The sequence below is a fragment of the Diplodia seriata genome (assembly GCF_021436955.1).
Source record: "Diplodia seriata strain FDS-637 chromosome Unknown scaffold_1, whole genome shotgun sequence".
Lineage (NCBI taxonomy): Eukaryota > Fungi > Ascomycota > Dothideomycetes > Botryosphaeriales > Botryosphaeriaceae > Diplodia > Diplodia seriata.
In genome coordinates, this window is record NW_027117308.1 from 1,735,257 (window position 1) to 1,761,280 (window position 26,024).

General features: G+C 57.4%; 6 protein-coding genes across 6 annotated transcripts; 3 read left to right on the forward strand and 3 right to left on the reverse strand.

The window, feature by feature from the left end:
- Positions 1-201: 201 nt before the first annotated feature.
- Positions 202-1,388, reverse strand: lad1 (L-arabinitol 4-dehydrogenase; the record flags this gene model as incomplete). The annotated part of the gene is made up of 2 exons (XM_066772026.1): positions 202-1,138; positions 1,204-1,388. The coding sequence occupies 2 exons, from the start codon at positions 1,386-1,388 to the stop codon at positions 202-204; spliced, it is 1,122 nt and encodes a 373-aa protein (XP_066637305.1).
- Positions 1,389-2,362: 974 nt separating this feature from the next.
- Positions 2,363-4,541, reverse strand: SLS55_000516 (uncharacterized protein; the record flags this gene model as incomplete). Its single annotated transcript, XM_066772027.1, has 3 exons — positions 2,363-4,161; positions 4,217-4,303; positions 4,361-4,541. 3 exons carry the CDS (start codon positions 4,539-4,541, stop codon positions 2,363-2,365), a joined length of 2,067 nt encoding a protein of 688 aa, XP_066637306.1.
- Positions 4,542-5,536: 995 nt separating this feature from the next.
- Positions 5,537-6,624, forward strand: rad1 (checkpoint clamp complex protein Rad1; the record flags this gene model as incomplete). Its single annotated transcript, XM_066772028.1, has 2 exons — positions 5,537-5,699; positions 5,747-6,624. The coding sequence occupies 2 exons, from the start codon at positions 5,537-5,539 to the stop codon at positions 6,622-6,624; spliced, it is 1,041 nt and encodes a 346-aa protein (XP_066637307.1).
- A 1,024-nt stretch (positions 6,625-7,648) lies between these two features.
- SLS55_000518 (uncharacterized protein) lies at positions 7,649-9,662 on the forward strand (the record flags this gene model as incomplete). Its single annotated transcript, XM_066772029.1, has 3 exons — positions 7,649-8,173; positions 8,876-9,506; positions 9,565-9,662. The coding sequence occupies 3 exons, from the start codon at positions 7,649-7,651 to the stop codon at positions 9,660-9,662; spliced, it is 1,254 nt and encodes a 417-aa protein (XP_066637308.1).
- Positions 9,663-18,694: 9,032 nt separating this feature from the next.
- On the reverse strand, positions 18,695-19,698 carry SLS55_000519 (uncharacterized protein; the record flags this gene model as incomplete). The annotated part of the gene is made up of 2 exons (XM_066772030.1): positions 18,695-19,596; positions 19,659-19,698. The coding sequence occupies 2 exons, from the start codon at positions 19,696-19,698 to the stop codon at positions 18,695-18,697; spliced, it is 942 nt and encodes a 313-aa protein (XP_066637309.1).
- Positions 19,699-20,550: 852 nt separating this feature from the next.
- aif1 (Apoptosis-inducing factor 1) lies at positions 20,551-22,316 on the forward strand (the record flags this gene model as incomplete). Its single annotated transcript, XM_066772031.1, has 3 exons — positions 20,551-20,770; positions 20,825-21,014; positions 21,080-22,316. The coding sequence occupies 3 exons, from the start codon at positions 20,551-20,553 to the stop codon at positions 22,314-22,316; spliced, it is 1,647 nt and encodes a 548-aa protein (XP_066637310.1).
- Between the last annotated feature and the right edge of the window lie 3,708 nt (positions 22,317-26,024).

A 26,024-nucleotide genomic window follows, 5' to 3' on the forward strand; every position in this document is an offset into this window, starting at 1 on the left:
AAACACAGCATCGAAGGACCGGCGCGACAAGGAGATCTATTCCGAAACACTCTCGTGAGAAAATCTCAATCTATGCTCATCACGTCGTCAACACTCTAACGATCATACCCGCCAGTATCGTAAAGTACTGAAAAAAAAAAAAATCACCGCGCCCTAACACCATTGAAGATTTCCGTTTCCCGAGCAACACCCAAGCCTTTCTCAATCGTAGGTCTGGATCTGCACCTTGATTGCGCCGGTCTTGGGGTCGCTCGCCGTCTCGAAGGCTTTGAGGGCGTCCTCGAGGGCGAAGCGGTGGGTGACGAGCTTCTTGAGGTCGATGACGCCGCCAGCCAGCAAGCGGATGGCACGGGGCCACTGGTTGCAATAGCGGTACTGGAACTGCAGGTCGACCTCGCGGGTGGACAGGCGCATGAAGGGGATCTTGATCTCGCTCTTGCCGACGCCGATGACGAAGACCTTGCCGCCGAACTTGGCGGCCTGGATGGCGCCGGCAATGCTGCTCTCGACGCCGGTGCACTCCATGGCAAGGGCGGGCTCGTTGCCGTCCATCTTCTGGTGGACGAGCTCTGCGAACTGCTCGGGCGAGTGGCCGAACTCAACCTTGTGCGTGCGCACGCCGGGCACCAGTTCCTTCGCGAAGGCCAGGCGGCCCTCGTCGATGTCGGTGACGACGAGCGGTTCGGCGCCGGCGGCGCGGCAGCACAGCAGCGTGACCAGCCCGATCGGCCCCGCGCCGCACACCAACACCGGGTCACCGAGCTGGACGTTGGCGCGCTGCATGCCGGCCAGCGCCACCGCCAGCGGCTCCAGCATCGCTCCGTCCTCGTACGTCAGGTTGTCCGGCAGCTTGTGGCACCAGATGGCCGGGTGGTTGACGTAGCGCCGCAGCAAGCCGTTGACCGGCGGCGTCGACAGGAACTTGTCGTTCTCGCAGCCGTTGTACCGCCCGATCAGGCACGGCCCGCACTGGTGGCACGGGATGTTGGGCTCGACCGCGACTCGGTCGCCCGCCTTCAGGTGCTTGACCGACGGGTGCGTCGCGACGATGATGCCCGCCGACTCGTGCCCCAGGATGTGGTCGCCGCGCACGATCATGGGGCCGATGCAGCCCGCGTGCCAGAAGTGGACGTCGGATCTGTGGGAGTCGTCGAAGCAGTCAGCAATCCGGGCACGGGGGCCGGAGAGGGTGGGAGGACGCACCCGCAGATGCCGGTGCTCTTGACCGCGATTGTCACCTCGTTCTCCTTGAGCGCCTCGCCGCTCTTGACCTGCTCCAGCGTGGGCTCGGCCTCTGCCACCCACAGGTCATGCTTGGGGTTGGTGTAGACGCCAATGTTGGGTTTCGACGGCTCGACGGCCGTGGTGCTGGTCATGGTGGTCGACATTTTGGCGGCTGTTCACACGCTTGCCACTACAATTGTAGGTGGGAGAGGGAGAGAGGAGGGAAGGAGCTTGGGAAAAAAGTGAATGAGAGCGGCGCAGATCACGACTTCAAGAGGGCAAGCGAATAAGCTTTTGAACGTCTGCAGGGTCGCGCCCAGGAGATCTCGCGGTGGGAGAGATAAATTGGCTTCGCGTGGACCTTGCGGCGGCGGGCGTGGGCTCGCAAAAGTTAGGGACGAAGCTGGACAGCTGTCTGGACCAAGGGTCAGAGCTTCTATGGGGCCTCCGCCCACCGGAGGGGGAGTGGCACGGGGTGGGAGCCGGCGCCCCACGGCCCATTGATTGTCAAACCCACGATGTGTCGTGTGTAGGAGTTACCGCGGAGTGGAAGCCCATTGGCCCTTCCGCTCAAGCGCTTCGACTTGCCGCAATAGCGTGAATTTTTCCGCCTGTGGAGCGCCGGAGCGTGGGTCCAGTGATGGCTGAGGGACCACTGCGGGGTAGCAGGTGACGTCGCCGAAAGAGGGGCTCTCCAAGCACAGGCCGCCGTCCCAATTTACCCGCCCGGCGCCTGGGCAGCCCCTCGTCCACGTGATGGTCCCTTCTCGCATTCGTAGGGGCGCTGCCGCTATTATTATTGCTGAAAGCTACCTGTCCGTTTACTTCTGGAGCGTTCCGTGGCAAGCCACTTAATCTATACCCTGTGCTGATCGTAATGATATCCATTGTCGTTGTAACCTCAGAACAGAACTCCGGGTCCTTCCACATACCTTCATCCCAAGGAAACCGTACCGAGTGAAAGAAACGCCCTTGCAATTTTCTTTTCGTGAGCGCCATAATCATGCTGTCCAACCGTCGAATTAAATCATATGTCCTTCATGAGGACGAGAAAGTCGTTAAGAAAGCTGGAAAAAGGGAACGGACTGCAAAACCATGAACAAGGCACGCTAAGTGAAAGCAAAATCAGCAGCATCATTTACGAAATCTCCATGCCTTCATCGTCGTCGTTCTCACCTTCCTCAATGTCGTCACTGGCCAGAACACCGGCGCCACGCTTACGGCCTTCACGTCCGGGGTACTTGATGCCAGCCAGGGCGCCAAGTGCCTCCAACTCTTCGCCGCTGAGAACACGGCCGTGGTCATCCACTTCATCACAGAGTTCAAGCAGACTGCGCTTTGGCAGAGAGCGGAATCCCCTGGTACGCACAATCTTGCCCCAATACGTCATGCAGAAGTCTGCGGCCCGCTCCTTCAGCCAGTTTTCGCCAGCTGTGTTGGCTCGTTCCCAGATGATGGCCGCGTGCTCGACATCCAACTCCTTGTGCAACCTGTTGACGCAGAGGATGCGCAAGCGCGGCATGACATATATGTTCGACATGACCAGCATGCCGGCAACATCGCGGAGTGAGGGTCCGTTGCTGCTGCGAGGAGCGATGCTATCTGTGTAGAGATAATGCAAGAAAGCGCGGACGGTGCTGTACGGCTCAGGGATGTGCATCTTCTTGGTGTGGAATTCGAGCATTTGCGATGCGTACATGCGAGCGAAGTGGGGCCAGCGTGCTTGTAAAATCATCTTGTGGACGTGAATTGGCGCCGACTCCTGCGCGGAAGATGATTCAGCGACGACCGAGGCATCATCATCGTATTCATCTTCAAACTCGCGCTCGGCCGTGATCTGGAAATCCGCTCCGCTGCCAGTCTCCGGAGGCTGATCGAAGACCTTGATCAAGTCCGCTCCGATTCCTGAGAGGGGCGAGTTCTCATTTGCATCGGATGATGGGAGTTTGTGAACCTCGGCTCGCGTTTCGTGTGTAAGCGAGTTGCCGAGCAAGCCAAACTTGGTGAGGTCGATGGGCAAGACGTCGCTGAGATACTCGCCAGTGGCGTCGCCGGTGTTGCCAGGATCGGTGGGGCAACCCAGCAACCAAGCGTGAGTCCCATCTTCGTTAAGAGTGCAATAGTGCCAGCGGTAGTTCGGGGGAAACATGTCCTTGCCGTCCGCCAACTTGTGCCAACGCAGAGTATCGAGATCCAGCGTCGAAAGGCTGATGTCGCATGAGGACATGACTGAAGCTGGGGTAACGAAATCGACAAGCTGGCCTGATGTGAAGACATGGAAGTGCGTGCCAAGTGCCTGCGTCGGGAGATTCTGACTTGCAACGAACTTCAGGGAGGAGATGGCTCCCGGAGCGAACACGGGCCTGTTGCCAGACATGTGGGCTGGGTTAGTCTGGACGCTGCTTGAATTCGCAGCATATCCCGTGTTGCCTGTCGTCAGCGTGTTGCGCCAACTCGATGAGTTCGAATCCCGAGTTCTACCCAGCGCCCCCCTGCCAGAGGTGCCGTAAGCCATAGCAGCTTCGAACGCAGGGCTGCCTCGAATGTCCAGCCACCAGATTTCGCTAGTCTTTTCCATATCCTCCCCTAGGCCACCGAAGACCCAAATCTTGCCGTCCCAAACCCAGCTGGTGTGGTCGTAGCGCGGAACAAAGCGCCAGGTACGAGACCAGGTCCAGGTCTTGAGGTCCAGGTAGCAGATGTCGTCGAGGACGTAGTTGTCGGAACCGCTCATGCCACCCAGAATGAAAAGCTTGTCGTCGTGAATGACAGCCGAATGACGGGCGCGGCCCTTTGGAGGAGTTCCGTGGATGTCCGGTTGAGTCCAGTGAGCCGTCTGCAGGTCGAAGATGATAACATCGTGAAGGTAGGTGCGATGCTCGTTTTCACCACCGAAAACGAGCAGCTTGTTTCCCTGCCACAGACTGGCAGTGTGGCCTGCTGAGAGGTAAGCATCAGGGAAAATATGCGACGGTTTCGGTGCGGCGCATACCCATACGAACGCCCGGAATGTCCCCATAATTATCGACCAGGTTCCACTGGCGGGTCTGCAAGTTCAGACGAAGCACATGATTGTAGACTGCGATGCATCAGCTTTGCTAGCCTGCGAGAAGCGCGGGCCTGGAAGGAGACTGACCCTCGTCGGTGTATTGATCGAAGCCGCCGAAGGCATAGATCTGGTCGTTGCCGACGTACGTCACGGACGCGTTGACCAGACAGGCGGGTTTGGCGCCGACGGTAGTGACAATCTTGGGGCGATAGCCTTCATTCTTCCCGCTGCGCCTGCGCAGCACAGGGCTGGCCGAGGTGGCCGACATGACGAAGGTGGTGTTGGATGGAGTCGAGGAAACAGGAATGGTCGCGGACGAGGAGGAATGGGGAGGGCTGGTAAGAGCTTGCAGGGCCGAATTGACGGCGTGGGCCATTGACCGCGGTTTATGAAACGGGCATAGAAAAAGCAGTGAGCGAGCCTGAGCAGGGCGTACAATGAACTGATGCGCTCGGAGGTGAGGCTGGCAGTGATCTCAAAGCGCTCCGTCCAAGGCACATCGCCGCCGGGCCGCCACGCAGCGAGGAATCTGCGCTCGGGCCTGGCTTGGCGACGCCGCCTTCTCCACGCGGTCTAGTTAGGGCTAGACGGCCGGCCCAGCAACACCACGTATACGTAACCGAATGCAGCTGTCTGCCTCGCGAGCTCTCCCGGTGCGTCTGCTCTGAGCCTCAACCCCCCGACCACGCTCGTTCCGCCACATCCATGTCTGCTCAGCTGCCTCTGCTTGAGATCTGGGAGGCGTCCTCCGCCCAGCCCTTCTATCCCACTGTTTCCAAGGACGCCCAGTTCACCGTCGGCTTCGCGTTGCTCCTGGCTGGTACGCGCGTCGTGACTATTCCACCCAGGTTATCGCTGACCCTACTGCGTAGCATTCATCCTCACCGGCACATTTGGTCTCAGTAGGAATCCGCGCGCAATTGACTGACGTGCGCATGCTGACAAGGTGACAGCTCGGTCCATCGTCACGCTGCCTGTTCTCGGCATCCCCGCGTCGTTTGCCTTTGGGTATTTTTGCCCCCAACTTCATTTCCGCGCACCTATACTGATGGCTACAGCTTCGGGGCTGTTTACATGATCTGCGCGGCCGGTGTTTACGTATAAAAACACCTCTTTCTTTTTCATTCAGCAGGGCGCCGTCGGAAGTCTTGTGTACGTTTAGCTGGATCATGCCATAACTTCGGGAATACAATATACCGCAAGATTCCTTCGCCAAATCTCTCTCCAAGCAGCTGCACAGAAACGAGAAGACAGCTACCCACCATGACCGACCTCGCGGACAGTCTGCCGATCCTCAGCGCCGTGTCTGGCTCGGCACGCCAGCTGTTTATACTACTGCGGAGCATTGGGTTTGCGCAGAAAGTGCGCGTACAAATAACTGAGGACGGGCTTCGGTTGAGTGCCGAGGATAACCGCGTCATGCAAGGTATGGGCAGAGCCTGCCTTGTATCGCCAGTGTCTGACTTCGCGCAGGTCTCGCCTTCCTGGAAAAGTCTCTTTTCACCACCTTCCTGTTCAATCCACCCCAACCTAGTCCATCATTCGACGAAGACAATGGCGACGCCGACCATTTTCCAGCATTTGCAATTGATCTCCCATCGCTCCTCGAGACGCTGCAAATTTTTGGCCTCACAGACCCAAACCAGCGGAACCCGTACTCGACCTTCAGCTCGAGAGAGGGCACAAATGCATTCGACAACAGGGTTCTTGGGATGACCTCAGTATGTCGCCTCTCTTATGAAGCTCCGGGATCGCCGTTGAAGGTTGTTATGGAGGAGGGCGGAGTGACGACGACTTGCGAATTGACAACCTACGAGCTGGACGAGACCGAGGACGAAGACATTCCTTTTGCACGGGACGAGTTGGCCATGAAGATTATCATGCGGAGTTCATTTCTCCATGATGCCATCACAGAGCTGAGCAGCACGAATCCGGATAACGTGGCGCTGCGAGCCAGCCCCACCGCCCCCTTCTTCTCTCTCAGCGCCAGTGGGACACTGGGAAGCACTGTAGTGGAATTCGATAGACCGGAGGACAGCAGGGAATCGGCCGCGCGGGAGGGACACAATCAGCACGATACATTGCTCGAGACATTTCAGGTGGCACACCGCGTGGTCTACTCGTATCGGTTTGCATTGATCAAAGCCGCGGCACGTGCAATGGCAGCAGCGACAAAGGTCAGCATCCGAGGGGACAGCCAGGGAGTGCTAAGCTTGCAGTTCATGATTGAGGTGGACAGCGGACAAGTGAGCTTCATCGATTTCCGGTTCGTGCCGCTGATTCCCGACGGAGCCGAAGACGGCGAGAGCGGGGATGAGGATAGCGAAGGCGATGCCCACGGCTCAGACTAAGGCACAGAGAGGAGTAGAATAAGTTTGCACTTGAGCTTTTTGTAGTGAAGACGAATTGCACGTGTCGGAGAAGCTGGGGGGATGCATTGCCGATTGAGGATTAGTGGTCGGCGTAAGCGGTGGGGCCGCTAAGCCCTAGCCGCCAAAGCCGGAGGCAACATGATTAGTGAACACTCGCCCTGAGCACCTCTCTCGCATCGCTCCGCAACTCCTCACGGGGCGTGAACGCATCCTGCCTACCGCAACACAGCTCACACTCCCGTTCTATGGCTAATAGCCTTGCATTCCACGCTGCACGCGCCATCTTCTAACCCCTCTGACGCCATCCCTTCCCGCCAACCAGCCGTTCCCTCGCTGCTCGGTCCACGCTTCAACGCGGTCGCGGGCGAACTCAACCAGCCGCTGTCCTGACCTCGCCTCATCTTGATTTTAACGCCGTGGCCACTAAGCGGATTACCAAGGCCCGTTGCGGAGACATCTACTATATTTGCGCCGGCCTTTCATTTTGCTTATAAGCTCGCCCCCAACGCCGACGTGCGCCGCCTGCTATCCAAAAGAGAAAGGAGACCCGCACCCGCGCTGAGTGCCTCTCTTCGACGAGAAGAACCAATTATTTACCACGAAACACGGCACGCCCCCACGGCTCGCGTCGGCGGCGATCCACCCCAGCGTAACCATGGGCTCGGAGAGCGAAGAGCGCCCTACTACCAAAAAGCGGGCCAGGCAATCCACGCCTTCCGCAGAGCCCAGCAGCAAGGGCAAGAAGCAGAGAGGCAGACCGAAAGTAGACACCCAAGATGAGACCGCTGCAGATGTGAGTAATCAAGAAATGCACCTCCTCCACCGGATCACTCATCACAAATCCCTCTCCTTGCACTAGCGGTGACGCTCCGCCGTACGAGTGCTGCCCCCAATCCCCAAAATGCCCCACTGCACCTTTTCGCCTTGGACCTGCTTTTGTCTTTCTTCTTTTCATTTTTTTTTTCATGCTTTCTCGCCTGCCTGTCTGCCTCCAGCCTCCATCATGCCGACGCCATATATGGTTCGCCGACTAACCCCGGCACAGCGGCGTCGCACCCAGATCCGCCTGGCTCAGCGAGCATACCGTCAGCGGAAGGAGATGACCATTTCTTCCCTGCAAAAGCAGGTGGAACAGTTGCAGTCGGTCATCGATGGCATGAACAACTCCTTCTTGCACTTCAACGACCAGGCAATGGCTTCGGACATCTTCGCCTTGCGCCCGCATCTAGCCTCCGAGTTGAGATCGACGACCGAGGCCTTCGTCAACCTCTCCAAGACCGCAAAGACTGTTGAGGTTGAGGACGAGCGCGAGGATAGCCAAGAAGCCTCCGACCCTTCCACAACACCGCGGAAAGCGGAAGCTGCGCCAAACATCTCATCACGTAACTACCAAGACATGGGCCAGGCCCCCCATGACGTGTCACAAGTGCCAAATGCAACCGCCCAGATGAATTCACAACCAACGCACATTGGCTTGGGATACTACAAGCTCGCCGAAGAGTCTGATGTCCCGGCCTTTGGACAAAATGTTGATTTCTATTCAGGGTCGGATCTCCCTAATCTACCAGCTTCACACTTTGGAGCTTCAGGGGAGCCAATAGTTACTGAACTGCGTCAGCCTCAGGACACTTCCTTCGCCCTTTCCTCCCACTTTCGGAACCCCATCCAGACGGACACAGTAAACGCCTTCCAGCCGGACGGCCTCGCGCAGCACACAGATGAACACCACCAGATCGAAAAAAGCGCAGTTGCTCCGATCCGAGCACGTACCTACGAACCATTCACGCGTGTTTCGCCCTGGATTCCTTCTCCGATGAACAGTACCCCCCGACCCGCATTCACCTACTCTTTCCAAGAAACGACCTTTTCGCGCCGCCTGCAACGAGCTTGCCTTGAGCGGGCCTTCCATCTTCTATCAACGGCGCACCTCCGTCCCAGCGACTATAACCGGGTTTTCCGCCTCTGCCGTCACTATTCAACCCGAGACAGACTACTCAAAGATTTCAGAAACCTTCTCCAGAATTCTGTGCTTCAGCCACTTGACTTCCTAAATTCACCGTTCCTGCACCTAGGCGGAGCAGGGACTCACTACCCTGTACGAGATGAAAATGGCAGGGTCATCCCAGGTCAGATAAGCTTTAACATTCGGCGCGTTGGACCATACGTTACGAGAGTGCAACTCGAGGAACTACGAACAAGTGCGCGACCCGATGTCATATTCACCCCAGAGCTAGAATACGACCTGGAAGAATATGGTGGCGAATGGCTGGACAGCCAGGATGTCGAGGGATACCTCGAGGAGTTAGGTGTGCATATAGACGCACAAGCCTCTTTCGCGGAGACAGCTGTCAGGACCCTCGACGCTATTGCGCGCGCTCAACCACCACATGGCGACGTCGCGCATCCTGATTCGGAGATGGGCGTCCTCGGCGAGGCGCTCGATCAATTCGCACCCAACCACGTTGGTGGCAACTTCAGCATGTCTCCACCTTCTCAGGCCTTGTTCGCAACAGGCAGCCCTGGGCAGGCAAGCCTTCCGAGCAGTTCTAGTGCCCCTAGCGCCTCGCAAGGTGAAAACACCACATCGAACGGTCCCAGTACGCCTGATAGCGCGAACCTTCTCCAGCAAACGGCACAGAGGTTGGATCAGGCCTGCACGATGGATTGGGGGGAGTTCCCATCAGCCGATCCTAAGAATTGGGATGAATGGGATCGCTTCTACGATTTGAACTTCGCTTGGGCAGACAACAATCAGGCGGACCTAAGCGAGTACGGCATGGGTGGTGTTGCGACAGTAGGCTCGGTGGAAGAGCGGAGGCAGAACAGGTCGGTGACTATTGATGTACAGAGGTTCATCAACGGTAAGTTCGGTTGGCTTGGTGTAATACCGGGATACACAATGTGGCTAACTTGTCGTAGGCTTAATCAAACGTTGTGTTTGCATCGGCCGAGGACCAGGTTTCCGTCGCTCAGACATCCACTACGCTCTGCGCGCTGCTATCATCGAAGCTTTCTAAAAACAACCCGGGACTGCAGCACAATCACTGCCGACCTACAATGGGTCTTTCATACCCTACTATCCAATACCAGCTTGGTTCGAGACCAGCAGCGCACATGGCTTCCATACCAAAGCTACAACGAAAACCATCACGCCAACGCCTGTCCATGACGGCAAGGCAGGTCGGTCCATCAGTAGTGTCTCGTGGGTTGGCGCAGAGAGCAATGGACGGATAAATCAAAAACTCAATTCACGATTTTGCTCTACCGACTGCTCTGAGGACCCCTTTTTTGCCTCCTTACATACCAACAAGTATAGCCACTCAGGCTCGATTCATGCACACGAAGCAAAGAGCGAAGGGTCTGGAAGCGGAAGAAGCGAGACTGGCGAGCCAGAATGTGTAGATAACCTCTACGGCACAGATTTGGGAGAGAATGTGATACAGGATATATGTGGTGGGTCTTATTGATCTCATTAACAGTTCTCTAACTTCGGTGCTTCTATCTTTGGTGCTCTGGACAATGGCCGAAAAAGAACTCAAAAATTAAATGTGACATTTCCCCTCTCAGACGAAAAAGTATGACCTGTATCCACGATTTTCCCCGCCTGCGCCTTGTTCCGTGTAGGAATGTCTTCCTCCTCCTCGCTTCCCTTTCGTCGATGTTCCTCTTGGTCGACGACCAGTCAGGCTTCCCCCGATCAAGACTCGGCCCGACCAAGACGAGGTGTTGACATGACACAGGAAGAAAAGTGTCTCTCCCCCAATGGTTTTGTGGGGGTGAGAAGTTGGCCTCCTCCGGGGGCGCCAATCGTAGCATGTCTGTCTTCATGCAAGGCCTCTATCTCATTTGTGCGGTATGGATGCGGGATCCCATGGAATTGATTTGCGCCTCGAGCGTGCCCGTGTCCAGAAGAGTAGCCTCCAGTTGCGACGCGTGGGGGGAAAAGGAAGAGGACAGCCGGACCAGTCCATGATTGGTGGGCGGCGGCGGCGTCGGCGGCGTCGGCGTATGTTTTGTACAGGCCGGTGTCGCTTGTGGTGCTCTCGTTGAGAGATGGTGGGAGTTGGGTTTTCTTTCTTGATCCTGTTCAGCTTCCGTAGGCATCTCTTCCCCAAGGGTCTTTGGGGTCTTTGTCGGTGGCGAAGATGTTTGAACGGGCTAGGATGCCGGAGAAGGCTGTTGTGGTGGAGGACATGGCAGCGGCGTGGGATGTGTCTCGAAGATGATTTGTCGAGTGGTTTTTTTCTTTCTTTCGAGATCGATGGACGTGTTTGCGTGCTTTCGTGTCCCCGGTGCTTCGGATGTGACTTGAGAGCGATCTGGACTGCTAAGACATTTGGAGGGGGGATGTGGAAGCAAAACACAGTTTTATAGAGGACGATCTGTTTGTGTCAGGGGAACGTGGCGCAGGGGCGCAGCCACAGCGTACGCCAAGCGGGCTGCCAGCCCTTCCGCCTGCTCGTCGCAGCAGCGGCATCAGCATCAGCGGAGGGGGCGGAGGCCGCGTGGTCGGACGTGTTGAGAAGGCTCGGAGGCAAATGGGAATACAGCCTCTGGTGTGCCTTGCACGGTTGCACGGAGCTTGTCTCATTGTGAGGAAGCGCCGCGGTTGTGGGCGGCAACCCGGAACACCAGTGCTGATGGGTGATGAGCATTCCGGCAGCGCTTACCGGACGTCATGGGCTGCCATATCCCTATTCCTTTTCTCTTGGTTGTGCGTGGCTCATCCGACGGCCGGGCCGGGAGCAACGCCTGGACTCTGCGGCCATGGCAAGAAGGAACTCAGCCCAGCCGGGGTGCCAGCCGACGTCAGTGAGCGGGCGTGGCGGAGCAGGAGAAAGTGGCCGGGGCGCAGGCCGGCGAGGCGGCTCCTGAGAGCCTTGTGTGCGCTCTGAGGGAGACAAGGCTGGGGCGCGGGTCGCCGGCAAGCTGGTAAGTAGTGGTGGTGCCGTTCCCGAGCGCCCGGGCATCGGAGGCCGCACCGCCGGCATGAAATGACGTTCAGGGGAAGAACAAAAAAGAAGAATGACGGTCTAGACTCATGGTCTGCTCAGCGAAATAGTAGCGCGGGAGGGAAGCGTTCGCAGCGTGCGCCGGCTGTCGCTCGCCCGTCGCCGAGGCCAGCTGAAGAACCCCTGTTGCTTACATGCAGCAACCACTCGTTTGCTCGCCCTCTCTCCAGCACGCCGCCAGCGAACGCACACGTGAAAAATTATCCTGGCCTGATGAGGCTATAACACCGCGCTTCGCCTCCTTTCCCGGCCTGAGGTCTCAAAACACGGTGAAGCCGTCTTCTTCACCGCTCCGTCCTACGCAACACTGCGTGCCATCTGCGCCTCACAGCCACAATTTTCGATGCTTATGGCATACTATATCGCTTCTCCGCTGGCTCAGTCTCCTTGGCAAGGCAGGATGACGGTGCTGCGTTGATCTACGTTGAAGTGTTTCCTGTCGTTCGTGCGGCGAGCGGTGGTCGGACATCTCGGCGACGTGCACAAGAAACTCAAGAATGCAAGACTGCCAGACCCGAATGCCCGACTGGATAAAATATGGATATTAGGCTTCGCTATACTCGTGGCATTACCTGGCCGTCTGTCCCATCGCGTCAAACAAGTTCCCACCCAATGTAACGGTCGCAAATCAGCGCGCGCGACCAAAAGCAAACGCATCCTCCGTCCCTGAAGACTTATTCTAGGTCCATGAGTGCCGTAGGAAACCTGATAGTCATACAATCGATATCGGATGAAAAAAGAAGCGGTCGGATTGTAAGGCGTTGGGCAATGAGAGGATATGAGCGGTATAAGCGGTATGCCCTTCCTCATGGGGCCGCCGGTCAAGCCGAGTATGTTGGACTTGTGAGAGACCGGACTACTCGCATCAATAAGTCATTATATGATCTGGAAGTGGGCCTCAATCACTTACCGCCAGGGATGCCACGCGGTATCATACTTCGGTCATCTTTCGCCTTTAGATTCTCGCTATGGTTGTTCTCCATCTCTAGGCCATTGGTCTAAGTAGACGTAAATCCATTGTCAGAGATGCCTTTTGAATGTCCTTACTTATTGGCTTACCTTTGACAAGCGTGTATGGACCTAGGCCGTCATCCGCCATCGTTGAATTTGTTTCGTCGGGAAGGAGTAACTCGATAAGTTCTGGACTGGAAGTTGGTTCGCTACCCACAGTTGTTAAGATGAGTCTCTGAAGGTGCCCCCAGAGTGTTTTATACTGAAGCATCGGCAGAAACATGAACCTTGCCCAAGGTGGCGGCATGAGTCCGCGGCCTCCTACATTGCGCCTCACGCACCGACCGTGTAGTTGCCCCGTCAATCCAACGAGCGCTTGGATAGGGCGATCTCTGACGGGCGTCTGCTCCGACGCCCTGAAACGCCCAGCGCCAGCGCAACGTTAACCAATGGAGCGGGCACCACCTTCGACTTCATACTGTTTGGGAGCACAGGCGTTTGTGCGCAGTTGCGTGGTGTGCTGGTGTGGTGATGCGCTGAGCTTGCGTACTTCGCACGCCGGCCAGTCGGTTACACGCCTGCGCAGCTTGGGCAGCGGTTGGGTGGCGATATACGTGTGCTTAGATGGCTGTGCAGGGCAAGTCTAGTGGAAAAAATGCTGGAAAGGCATGTGCGTGCACCGCAAGGCATCAAGCGCTGCTGATTTGCCTTGAAGACTGGCTCGAGCGGGCATCAAATCGTGAGACGATCTCGCCTTGCATAACGATCATGTGCACCTTCAAAAGATAGCCAGAGCAGCGAATAAGTAGCGTGGGAGTAACCCAGGTCTTTGGGTCTCCGCAAAAGGATTTGCCAATCAAGTCGGAGGAGGCGTCGGGCATGCATCCTTTAAGGCACGCCGACGGCCCGCTTCTACAGGGTAGCAAATCATGGCCATCTCCCATAGATTATGCTATGCCGACTTCAATGCAAGCCACATGTGAAACGTTTCACGCGCTCCCAACGGCTTATTTACACTGCAGTACTATACAGCGCTGAGAAGGAGATCGTAAAGATGCCTCATCACACCGCTCTTCCAACCTTTCCACGAAGCATGCTATTATTGCGGACGATATACACGTGTCATCCACAGAAGCAAGCTTACCTTGAGACATTATCCCCCACCCAGCAAGTGTTGGCTGAAAGCCATGGCGTGTCAGAACTGGCCATGGCCAGGGCAGACAGCGCAGGTATTACTGCCAACGTAAACCCCCAGAATAGAGAGACCAATCAGTGAGCTGGAAAGAGCTGTGCGCGATCCGTAGAGCCTCAAGATCCTTGGTCGGAGCCTGTACGAAGGACTGACATAGCGATCACGCAACCCGCCTCGTTGTAGAACAAACACTTACAGCGATTACCCATGTCCGCCCCCCGCCCCGATTCGCTCCATGCTGTCCCCAGAGCCGCAAGCTCCCGCGCGGGGCTCAAGGCAGCAACAAGGCATGATACCATGGGAAAAGAAAATTATTCGGAGCAGCCAGGGCGAAGCTCCTTGGCCCAAGCCGCATCCTCCGCCTCACGGAGCAAGCCCCGTCGTTTCTGTGTTCCGCCCTGCGCTGCGAACGGAAAGAGTCGGTTGCCTTCTTTCTTGCCTGATTCTGCGCTTTGCCCTTCCGTCCCGGCACCAAGTCGCAGTTGCGCAGTAACGCGCCTGCGTGCTCCGCCTCCCTCGCGCAACAAAGGCCGGGGCAGCCTACCTGGAGCTGTTGCGCAGCACCACCGCCGCGCGCCGCCAGGCACCCGCGGGCGCTTAGGCTGGACACGTACGGTACTCCCTCTTGACTCATTCAAGCACGTCGACTGACGACTGGACCTGAGGTCCTCACTCCTCCTTGTTCAAAGTCGTCGTTGTCTGTACAACGCGCGCGAGGGGCGCCAGGCGCCGTCTGACGCGAGCGCGCAGCACTTTCCCTCCTCCGCCCCTCCTACTCGAGCCTGTCTGTCCACATCACTGGCTCGTTTACTGCCGCCCCCGTCGTACACGTCGCGAAGGAACAGCGCGCCGCTCCGCGCCACACACGCTACTGCGCCACCGCCGCCTTGCCATGTGGCACTAGCTGTAGGGCGGCGACGGTGACGGGCGACCTGGGCTTATCAACGGGTGATGATGACGACGATGGGCTTTGCGCACGTCAGCGCCAGAAAGAACCGAGTGTGAGGGACGGGCGATCGACGAGGGGCGCGCTACGGGTGGGCGGCGGGCCGCTGCTGCTGTCCCGCTGCTTATCGTCGCGCACGCACGCAATGCATGGGCTAGACCGGGCGGGACCTGAGTGGTGATCGATCGGGGGGGAGGGGGGTTTTCTGTGCGACGGGTGATTGGTTGGGTTGGGTCGGAGAAAAGAACGCATGGTGGGGAAAGAGGAGGACGGGAGTCATGGCGGATTGCCTGTTGCGGTTAGCGCGCGCGACGTGATCGGGATGGTCTGCTCTGGGAAGTGGTGGAGGGCTTTTTTTAGGCTTGGGATGATCGTCAATGCATGAAGACAGCGTCCGAAGACGGGTGAAGTTGAGTAGAATCAGTGCTATTTAGTGAATGAGTGTTGGAAGCGGAAGTGCTTCCCCATTCTGGTGACCGCGCTGCGTACCGAACGGAAGCCCGCTGACTGAAGACATTATGTGGTTGTAAGTTTTATCCCAGGCTTTTCCCATGTCAAGCAAATGCCCCCCCCCCCCCCCAGAAATTTTGATGTCCTTCTATGATTCCCTCCTCCAATGCTTGACAGTTACCGCCCAAATATAGGAAATCCAATCTGCGAACGCCTTGTTCCTTTTCTGGCATCATGGCGCCTGGCCCATTGCCGAGTGAAAGAAGTTCCCTGCATTTTACTGTCAACATAGGTTGCTTGTAGAAGCGCGGGGTTTGAACGCACCAGTTTCATACTTCGTAAACGAGGCAGTGGATCATTGACATCTAGCGACGGCCTCCGTCGCGGGGCCAGTTGCCGTCGGAGCCTGATGTTGGGGCATGTATTAGCGAGGCAGGCTCGAAGAGGCGCCATTGAAGTACAACGGCATGATTTCAAGGTGTGCGTACCGTTACCGGAGTTGTCGGGCGTCATTCTGTGATTGTGATTGCGAATGTGAGCTAAGAGGTGGGTTGTGAGGAGATTACGATCGAGTCGAGGAGAAAGCTTTGAAGCGAGTGACTGTGACTGTGATTGAATTGTTGAGTGCTGTAGCAAGCTCCCCAGGCCGGAGCCAGTAAAGTCTTTATATCCTTCACTTTCTCAGGTAGCCTCGCACTTCGCCGAGGCCTCCGCTCTCCATTTCGGGATAGCTATGCCCTGCCTGATTTTCAGCTGGCCACTCATTGCCGCCGTAGCTCTGGAATGTGCTAGCAGCGACGACTAGCCTGCCGAAGAAAATCAAGGCGAACGGAAGGTGTTGAGCATCGACAAAAGCTTGGATATTCGCTGACTGTGAAAGGGTGGGGGAGTGTATGTTGTGCAAGAGGCAATACTTCGTGTAATCCAAGCTGCGCGCGCGCGCTCGCTGCTGAATGTATGTACCCAAAAAACCCCCAAGAATAGTCCCGAACATGCGGTTCCTTTTTCCTCCCTCTCCACCGGTCGACCCTTTCCAGCCCTTGTGCGAGCAACCAAGGAGAGAGCGCTGCGGCCAGAGACGCGGCCGGCTGCCGTGTCACTGGCTGCGCGTGCTCGTGTTTGGCTTCCCGCCTCGACCGGTGCGGTGCCACACCGCCCCGAAGAACAATTTAGTCGGGTGCATTTACCGAGAATGAGATAATGTGCAGTGTCTCGCCACCCTGAAGAGAGAGAGCATCTCGTACTCTTTCAGCTGGGTTGCCTCCTTACGACAGCACCACTGCGCCCTGAACCTCGGCAGCATCTCTCTCACTCGCCCTGACTTCTAGCAACGGCGTTATTTTTAGCAATGGTGAAGAGTGATCGCAATGATGCACAGCAAGGCTGATTATCATGCAAGCGATAAGTGAGTCTTTTTCTGCCTCGCTTGCTGGCATGCGATGCACATGCCTAACACAAGGGGGAAGGAGACTTAAGCACCTACCCGACGAACCGAACTCGGGGGCCCTTTGAATAGCAAATCCAACACTTGATAGAATCGCGCAGATCGGTTTTCTCCACTGTGAGCCTGGCCAGCTCGAACGTCCATTAACGCCAAGTGTACACCAAGCGCAGCTTCAGCTCTTTGTGTCGCTTTGGCCACGTTCTTGCGAACCCATCGCATCATCATCTCTCATGATGTCTTGGTGCAGCGGATATCCCGCTTCCACAACGCTTATGCGCAGACCCGTGTAATGCTGTGAACACACGCAGCCTTCATCCACAGATTTCACAGTAAACGCTTCAATATACTTACCTCGGCTTGCGTTTACGATGGAATGACGTCAGACCTGCGATTTCTACTAATCATCGCGCTCCGCAGCGATGCCGTCAGCCGTGGGTGGAGAGAATTCTGCTTGCAGCGGCTGGCGGTTGCACGCCGACGCGGTCGACGGACGTCAAAATCGACCATCAATGCGCCTATCAGTCAATGCGAACCGAGTCTCGGAAGCCGAGTGACGGTGGACAGACGACGCGTAGGAATGGCGAGTGGCTGGCTGGGAGAAGCCATCGAATGGTTGCTAATCAAGACATCTGGAACTGACAGTCCCACGTACTCCGCTCGATGTGATTCCCGAAACCTCCAATTGTTATGAGCAGTGACCTCGTATCTTTATATATGTCGAGGGCTGGAAGCTGACCGCCCCGATTGATCTGCCGCTACGGGAGTTAAATCGATGTGCTTGACCAATGGCGGCAAAGACTGGACGCATCGTCCATTCAGCACGAGAAGATAATCCAAAAAGTAAAATGCGATCGCGAAACACAACGAAACTTAGCACCGGTGCACAAACTGCTTGTGAAAATGCGATGTTGAGAAGTGTGAGTAACCAAGTTCCGTCAGACCTGATCCCACCAGGGGCAGGCTCCGGGCCGGGGAGCAGGCATGAACACCCACTTGCAGCCCTCGAGCCTGTAGAACCGACACTTCTCTGCACAAAGATGACTCAACCACTCGCAGGTTTTTTTTTTTTTTTTTTGCTGCTGATCGAAAGATGCTCACGCTAGCGGCTGCAGCGACCCTCTCCTCGCAGCGCGAAGAGACTAGAGAGAGAGGGGTGGCCTTGAGGAACAGACACGTTCTGGAAGTGGATGATCCTCTGTGCCACGGCAGGCCCCAGCAAGGGATTCAACCCGTATCAAATCGGAGAATTCCTAGCCTGCCTCGGCATAAGTGGCCTCATCTGGGCGCCAGCGGTCCCGGAAACCAGACACTTCCAGCTCCTCCCAGCCGCTCGGAATCGACACGAGGCGCGGCAAGATCGAGCGACGAGCATCGGGGTCCAGTGCAATCCCTCCAGATCTCAGGCCTTGCGGCGGGAATCCGCATCCTCCCTTTTAGCGCCTTCTCGGACATTATTCTTGTTGTGGGACGAAGGCCAATCGTTGGATGCCCCGGCGAAAAGCCCTGATCCGATCTGCACGACCCTGACATGCACGCTTCCTGTTCCTGTCACCGCTGCCACGGTATCGTGAGCGCGGACAACCACATCCGCTGGCCCTCGTAAGACAAACCTGGAGTGCCACAAGTCCAGCACCGATTCAGAAGGGAATGTACAGCATTGCAACAGAATCGACAGTTACCGACACGCCGTCGAGGCGCTGATCCGGACGAGTATGGTTCAAGAGTCAACAAAAACACTCCACAGCTGTTGCAGCATCGAACGAACACATCTCGTCTCGCGGTGGTGGACCCTTCTGAAGGGGGCTAGCTGCATCGTTCCGTAATATTGGATCACCGTCATGCTGGCGACAAGATCGGAGAATGGTTAGAATCAAGACCAAACGACGTGCTCTTTGTTGCCGTACCTACGTATACATCTGCGCGCATAATACATACATATCCCGAGTAAGTGGTCAGGGTGGAGTCGGAAGAAGCAAACACGACTTCTGACCGCTTTTTCCAGACAACACCTCCTCCGGACTCTTCCGCCCGGACGGTCAAGCACACGCAATGCTCTAATTGGTGGTGCAGCTTCCACTAAAGTGAAAAGAGTACTTCTTGCCGGGCTCAACAATTTCTCCAGTAGTACTGCCCTTCTCTGCAGCCACAGTGGCCTGAGCAGCCTCCTGAGCTTTCTTCTCAATCCACTCTTGGCAGGGGTGGAAGTTCGACGCAGGGCCCTGCCTCTTCGGACCCCCATCGGTTGGCTCAGTGCTCGCTGCATCAGGTGGCGGGTTTGAGGGTGCAGCGCCGACAGACAGACCTGCGACAGTCTGAGAATCGATGGGTTCTGGATTCGAAGGTGGCGCGGAGGATGTGGTGCCGTCGTTCCCACAGCGTTTCTGGCCAGGATTGTTAAAAGGCTGCGCCTTCATGTAGTCGACAACCTTCTCGGCGCTTTTGTCGGGTGGGAAGACCGGATAGTCCACCCAGATGATCTTGCCATCCTCGATGAGGAATGTCACACGATTTACCAGGCGCCACCCTCCATATTCCCACATGGGCAAGCGTAAAGCCTCACAGAACTTGAAGTGCTCGTCGCTGAGAAGATGATAGCCAAGACGCAAATGTTCGCGAGTGATCTTCTGATGCTCGGTCTGCTGCGTGCTAAGACCGAAGATCTGGGAAACACCCAAACTCTTGAGTTCGTACGTGGCGGCCTTGAATGCGCAGGCTTGCGGTGTGCAGCCACGAGCGCCGGGGATGGCATCCCAGTCCTCGGGCACGGGCTCCTTGGGTTTCCCGGTACGCGGATAGCAGAAAAGGACAACCAAGCCCTTCAGCTTCGACAAATCAACAGTTTCATCACTAGTCGAGGAAAGCGGCAGTGACGGCAAGTCCATGCTCCACAGGTGGTCGCATCTATGGTCGTCCTCGGGCCGGGGAAGGTTCTTGGGGAGGTTGTTTTCGTTTGAGCCTGCGCATAGCGTCAGCCTGATATCAGTGTGCATTGACCGTATGAGAAAGCTAGGAGCCTACGGTCATCATTCTGCTGCTCCTGCTGCTCTTGCGGGTCCATGATCGCCTATCTGCTCGGAAATGTTTGGGGGGATGAGGTTAATTTGGCAAGCCAGCCGTTGAGCTTGGCCCGCATCTTAAAGGCCCTTCCGGCTCTGACGGCATGATGCGTTCTCTCTATGGGCGCTGAACGCGTCGAGATGGTCACGATAGGGTGTTGGAGGTCAAAGAAAGCGGTAAGACATGGAGTTGGCCGCTGACGGCAGGGCCGAGGCGTTGCGCGACGCGTGAGTGGTGGAGACTCAGGCAAGCTTTATCGATAAGTCAAGGTGGGCGCGCATTACCGCCAAATGACGTCTAGAGGAGATGTCGTGCTCTGCGGCCCCCTTGCGCAGTCCCTTCTTGCCGCTGCTGTCGCATTGAAGGAACAAGCCCTTCTGAGGTGTCTGCAGACGACCTGATGTTTTCATGCGTCTCTGGAGTACCGGTGGGATCCATGGTGGCAGTTGTGAAGATTGTGGTGGCCGGCGAGGGTCGCAGCTGCTGTCAACGATTGAGGCACCGATCGGCAAGTGGGCTCATTTCATATGCACAGTGGAACCTACCGTGTCTTCGAATCAAGTAATCCGCCGTCTCTGATTCGCCGGACGGACCCAGGCCTGGCATCGATGCATCATCAACAAGCAGCAGCGACTCGTAGTTCATTAGGCTGCGTCCCCCGCCTGCCGCCCGGAGCTGGTCGGTGGTCTCGTATCTTACCCCTCCATAAGCCTCGCCCGCCTACGTGTTCATGCTCGCCAAGCGCCTCTCCGTCTCTGCTGCTCCCAGCCAACTACTTCTAAGACAGCGACCCCGCTCTCACCTTCTCCTCACATTCCAATCGCGTTTCCCCATCTCCACGTCTGCATCCAGGATGGCGCAGCAGTACAAGCTCAAGGACATTACGTCCCTTGACCTCAAGAACGGCGAGAAGAAAGAGGCCGAGGTCGAAGGCATTGAGAACGGCAAGGTCCTGCTTGCGAAGATCCAGGACAAGGTGCACGCCACCAGCGCCAATTGCACTCACTATGGTGCCCCTCTTGTGAAGGGTGTCCTCACACCCGAGGGAAGGCTCACTTGCCCGTGGCACGGAGGTATGACTTCATGACTCGCCCTGTCATGCAACCCTCAGCTGACAACACTTCTAGCCTGCTTCAAGGTCGCAACCGGTGATGTCGAGGACGCACCCGCTCTCGATCCCCTCGCCACTTTCGAGCTCATCGAGAAGGACGGCGGCGTCTATATCAAGGGTGACGAGGCGACAATCAAGGCGGGCAGGAATACTCTTGGCTTCAAGTGCTCTGCCCAGGGCTCTGAGAAGGTGCTGGTCATTGGCGGGTAAGTCAACGACCATTCACACTGTGTGTCGAGTCAGCCAGCTGACAGATATTGCTCCTCTATAGTGGTAGCGGGACTCTCGGTGCCATTGAAGGTCTCCGTGGAGGTGGATACACCGGTCATATCACCGTCATTTCCAAGGAAGGCTACAGGCCCATTGACCGAACGAAGCTGTCGAAGGCTCTATTGGCGGACGTCTCAAAGGTTGCCTGGAGATCTGAAGAATGGTACAAGAATGCTTCGATAGACATCATCTCCGACGAAGCTTCTGCTGTGGACTTTGACGCCAAGAAGGTCTCCACCAAGTCCGGCAAAACGTACGACTATACCAAGCTTGTTCTGGCGACCGGCGGCACCCCGAGGTATCTTCCGCTTGCTGGCCTGAAGGGCGATCTCGGCAACGTCTTCATTCTGAGGTCTATCCCTGACGCTCAAAACATTGTCAATGCTGTTGGCGACAATGGCAAGAAGATCGTCGTTATCGGTAGCTCTTTTATCGGTATGGAGGTCGCTAACTGCCTGGCTGGAAAGAAGAATGACGTTACGGTCGTCGGCATGGAAAAGGCGCCCATGGAACGCGTCATGGGCGAGAAGGTCGGCAAGATCTTCCGCGGCCTGCTGGAGAAGAACGGCGTCAAGTTCCACATGGAGGCATCGGTCGACAAAGCTAGCCCGTCGAAGAGCGATTCGTCCAAGGTTGGCGCGGTTCACCTGAAAGATGGAACTGTTCTCGAGGCGGACCTTGTGATCGAAGGTGTCGGTGTCGGACCTGCAACCGAGTACCTGAAGGACAATAAGGCCGTAGACCTCCTGAAGGATGGCTCCATCAGCACGGACGAGTCTTTCACGGTCAAGGGCCTCAAGGATGTCTTTGCAATTGGCGATATCGCTACATACCCGTATCACGGCCCCGGCGGTAACGGGTCTCCTGTCCGCATCGAACATTGGAACGTTGCACAGAACGCCGGCCGCTCCGTAGCCAACTCGATCAACAACCCGAGCGCCAAGCCCAAGCCCTTCATCCCTGTTTTCTGGTCGGCGCTGGGAAGTCAACTGCGGTACTGTGGTAACACGGTGAACGGGTACGACGACGTCGTCATCCAGGGAGAGCCGGAGAAGCCGAGCTTTATTGCATACTACACCAAGGGCGAGACGGTTGTCGCAATGGCCAGCATGATGAAGGACCCCTACATGACCCAGACCGCCGAGCTCATGCGCAGGGGAAAGATGCCTACCAAGAGCGAGCTGCAGAAGGGTGTCGATATCCTGGATGTCAATGTTCCGGCAGATATCAAGATCTGATGACGGATATGAACGAACCACCTCGGAGGAATCTCGAGTCTAATGGCCTGTACTTAATATTCATGAATGAAATGGAACTCCCAAATTGACAATACACACTCATTTCTGCAGGGCGATTCCGCCGGTGCGATCCGATCTCTGGGCACACGCCTTGGGGATCGGTGACAGGCCTCGGTCGTTGCTGGGTTGAAAAGGTTACAGGGGGGAAGGAAAGCCTAATGAGATGATGGCACTTGCGGGAGGGCCGGATCAGGCCACAAGCAGAGAAAAGCTCCACAAGGCTGAACCGCACTGCATCGGACCGGTGATGTACCGCGAGATGACGTGCAGGAACGGAACACCAAAGAGAGGGGCGGCGTGGCCCACACGCCTGTTGCGGGCACGAACACACGGGCGATTATTTTTTGTCCTGTGCCTGATTGATGTCCGTTCCCACCCACCCTTGACTCGGAAGATCCGTGTTGGCCACTGCACGCACGGTGCCTGATGATCCTTACTAACCACTCTCCCTCCTTTCAGGAGCCCTACCTAAGGCCAGACCGTTCCGTGGAATTTTACTCCTTCACGAACCATCCATGGAAGGGATTCGGTCTTCGTGGGTTCCAGGCTTCTCGCTCGACTTCCTTCCGTGCGCCCGGAGAGGGCTCCCGGTCTCTGATGGGCGACTCCTCTTTTGGTTCGCTGCGCGAACCGTTGCCGAGCCTCTCCGCACGTACCTGCCGCTTGCGCCGCACCGCGCTGGCGCTGCTCGCCTAGTCGGAGAACGAGCCGACGCTGGGCTTGGCCTCGTCGGCCTGGCGAGGTCCGATGGTCTTTTCTCTCTTTGGCCCCCCTTCGAATTGGGAAGGGGAAATGTTCTGCGCGCGCGAGTGAGTGTACGTAGCATGTGCATGCACGCGCGCGCTCAGTGAGCACAGAGCCGCAATCGACTATGCCTCACGTCCAAAAGCGAGATGACGCGCGCGCGAGCGCCCAGTTCATCCCGCAACGGAGAAGAGTTGCCAAAAAGGCGCGGACTCGGAGGAACGGCTGTCAGCCGGCGCGGGGGGTTGGGCTGCGAAATGCCTCAGTCGGTGCGGGTGAAGTGGCTGGGATATGCCATGAGCGCCGAAAGGCTGGAGAACGCGTGATGGTCATACACCTCTACATGCGCTGCAGTGTGGGAAGGGCGCGGAAGGGAAAAGATGATGGCCCATGCCTTCCGAAAGGAGGATTCAGGGGGGATGTCGCCATGGATGCGAGGTGCGAGTTGGGCCCTCCAAACATTTGCTCGCGAAAGGTGACGGAAAGTATAGAATTTGTGTTAAAGAATAAAAATAGAGAGGATTGGAAACGGCAGGAGGGGCGAAGGGGTAGCTGTGTTTCAGTGACGATGGGGACTGTTACCGAGATAGGCGAAGCTGTAGGGCCTAGGATGCATATATACAAGCAGGCGGAATAGGCGAAGTGCAGCTATAGCAACCTATAGAAAGAAGTTGCCTGCCCCTGCAAGACATGGCGGTTGTTCCTGGTGCTGCATCTCAGGACGTAAGGTGTGAGCGTACTACCCTATCCCGGCCGTACGGAGGTGGGTATCTCCGCACATGCTAGCGAGGCAATGGAGATCACCCGTGCGGACAGCAGGATACTACGTCGTATGGCGGACGGAACGCATGATAGCTGGCACTTTTGCCGAAGGCGGGACGGGAGCTCTAGAATGACTCTAGAAAGACGCCGGCGGCAGAGGTTGATTGGAGCAGCAAGCATCAAGCTGGAAGTGAACGGACAGCTGACTGTTCTCGCACGGGATTGGATGCCGACAGCGGGACCCGAGGCAGCCCTCCGACGGATCGGCATGGAAATTGCTTTTCGAGCACTATGCTCGGGACGACCCGCTGAGGGCGGCAGCGACGCGCCCATTTCGTGTCAGTCACGTGGATTGGGCCGCGATTCAACGTCGCCGCTTGGCAGAGACAGGCGGAACTGTGCCGCCGGGCGTTTCACGCATGAGCGGCATCCGGACGTGCTCGTTATGCGCCGGCTTCGACGTCATGGGGCGGCTGCGATGGGCGGCTGGGGTAGGCTGGGCCTGGCGCCGGCGGTGGGAGATTAACGTGCGCGCATTGAGAGCGATGCGCCTCGCGCGGTGCGCCACGGTGGGCTACAGAAGACTTTACCCTGCTCAGTCGCATTCCGCGAGACACATCGCACTCTTCCTGCACGCACAGTTGGGCCGAGTATCTGGACGCCAAGGTCAGTTTCAAAATATACAGCTGCATATTCAAGCGTAGACTGCGGCTACTCATGTAAGTGGGGTGCAATATTTCTGATGAGACAGATCTCGGAAGGGCAATAGCTCTGTAACCCACAATGGCGCGTTAGAGTTATGGTGCAGCGATGCGCTGCGAGTCTGTCGGAGCTGCTACCCGAACAGTAAGCGTGCACTGAGCAACGGCCGGCGGGGCTAAAAGGCAGCAGACGTTCTCGAAGAAAGCGCTCAGGCACGCTGGCATTGGGCCGTTAGTGCGCAGGCTGGTGGTGGTGACGTGCGCCGTGGCGCCAGCGGCCGGTTGACGTGTGAACTGGTGATGATGCTGGAGCAACGTTGGAGCGTGGAAATACCATGGCCGGGACTTGTGCGTCTGAAACGCAGGGACAGGGATCCGCGAGGCGGCTCCAACAGGTGCGCGATCTGCGAGTAATAATGCGGCGCCGGCTGGATCACGGCCGAAGCGCGCGCGCAGGATGATGGAGCCGGCCAGACGCGCGCAAGCAGCAGCAGCAGCTCGCCGGGCACGGCGGGGACTGGCAGCGGGAGATCGCACGTGGAGCCACAGTGACTCGGGCAGGGCGGCGGAAGGAGATTAACGCTACGGGCGGCCAGGTACGAGCCTAATAGCCAGGTCGTCGGTATCGCGTTGCCGCCCGCTCGCTGCAGGCACGACATGGAAGACACGGCGCGCGGATGTGGAAGGTGCACTGCGGACCCTCACTCTTTGTGCAGAGCAAGAAGAAGAGGGCGAGCGCGGGCCTGGGGCCAGCTTCCTGCGGCGGGCTCTCGCCTAGCACGGCAGCAGGCGCGCGCGGCTGTGAAACGACTTATCCCAGGCCGCCGGGTGCTGCTTTTCAGACGCGCGCAGGCTCGCGAGCAGTGCTGGCGGACGCGTGCTCTGGCTGCGTCGAGGGCAGGCGCGGGTATCGCGATCGCCGGCATGGCAATCTCGTCGCGGCCAGGACATCCCCGGCGCAGCCACAGGCGTCGCAGATTGCTGATGTCAAGCCGAGTCGAGCGGGCGTCTGGCTGGCAGCGTCCTGTGCGCCGGCAGCGCCCCCCTGAAGCGATATGCTAGTAGCCCGAGGAAAGGGCCTCGCGCGCGACGCTGGAAACAGGGAGATTAAGCGTGCGTCGCGCAGCCAGCCCGCACGCAAGAGACGAGCCTACCTGCCAGGTGCCGCTCCGCCAGCGACTCTCCACCACCACTTTCGCTCTGCTGCCAGTTGCAGCTGCGCGCTCTTGCCCGCCAGCCTGCCCTCTGCCCGCAGCTTCACTCTGCCAATCACCGCGCGCAGCCAAGCTCCACTCGCTAAGGCACCCCAAGGGCAGCAGACAGACAGCTCGTCCCAAAGCTGCATCGCGTCGACCGCCCCATGTGAAGGCCCGCCCGGTAGCCGCAGTCCCTCCTTGACCTTGCACCACCACCGACCGCTCTTCTGAGCCCCTCAGCCGAG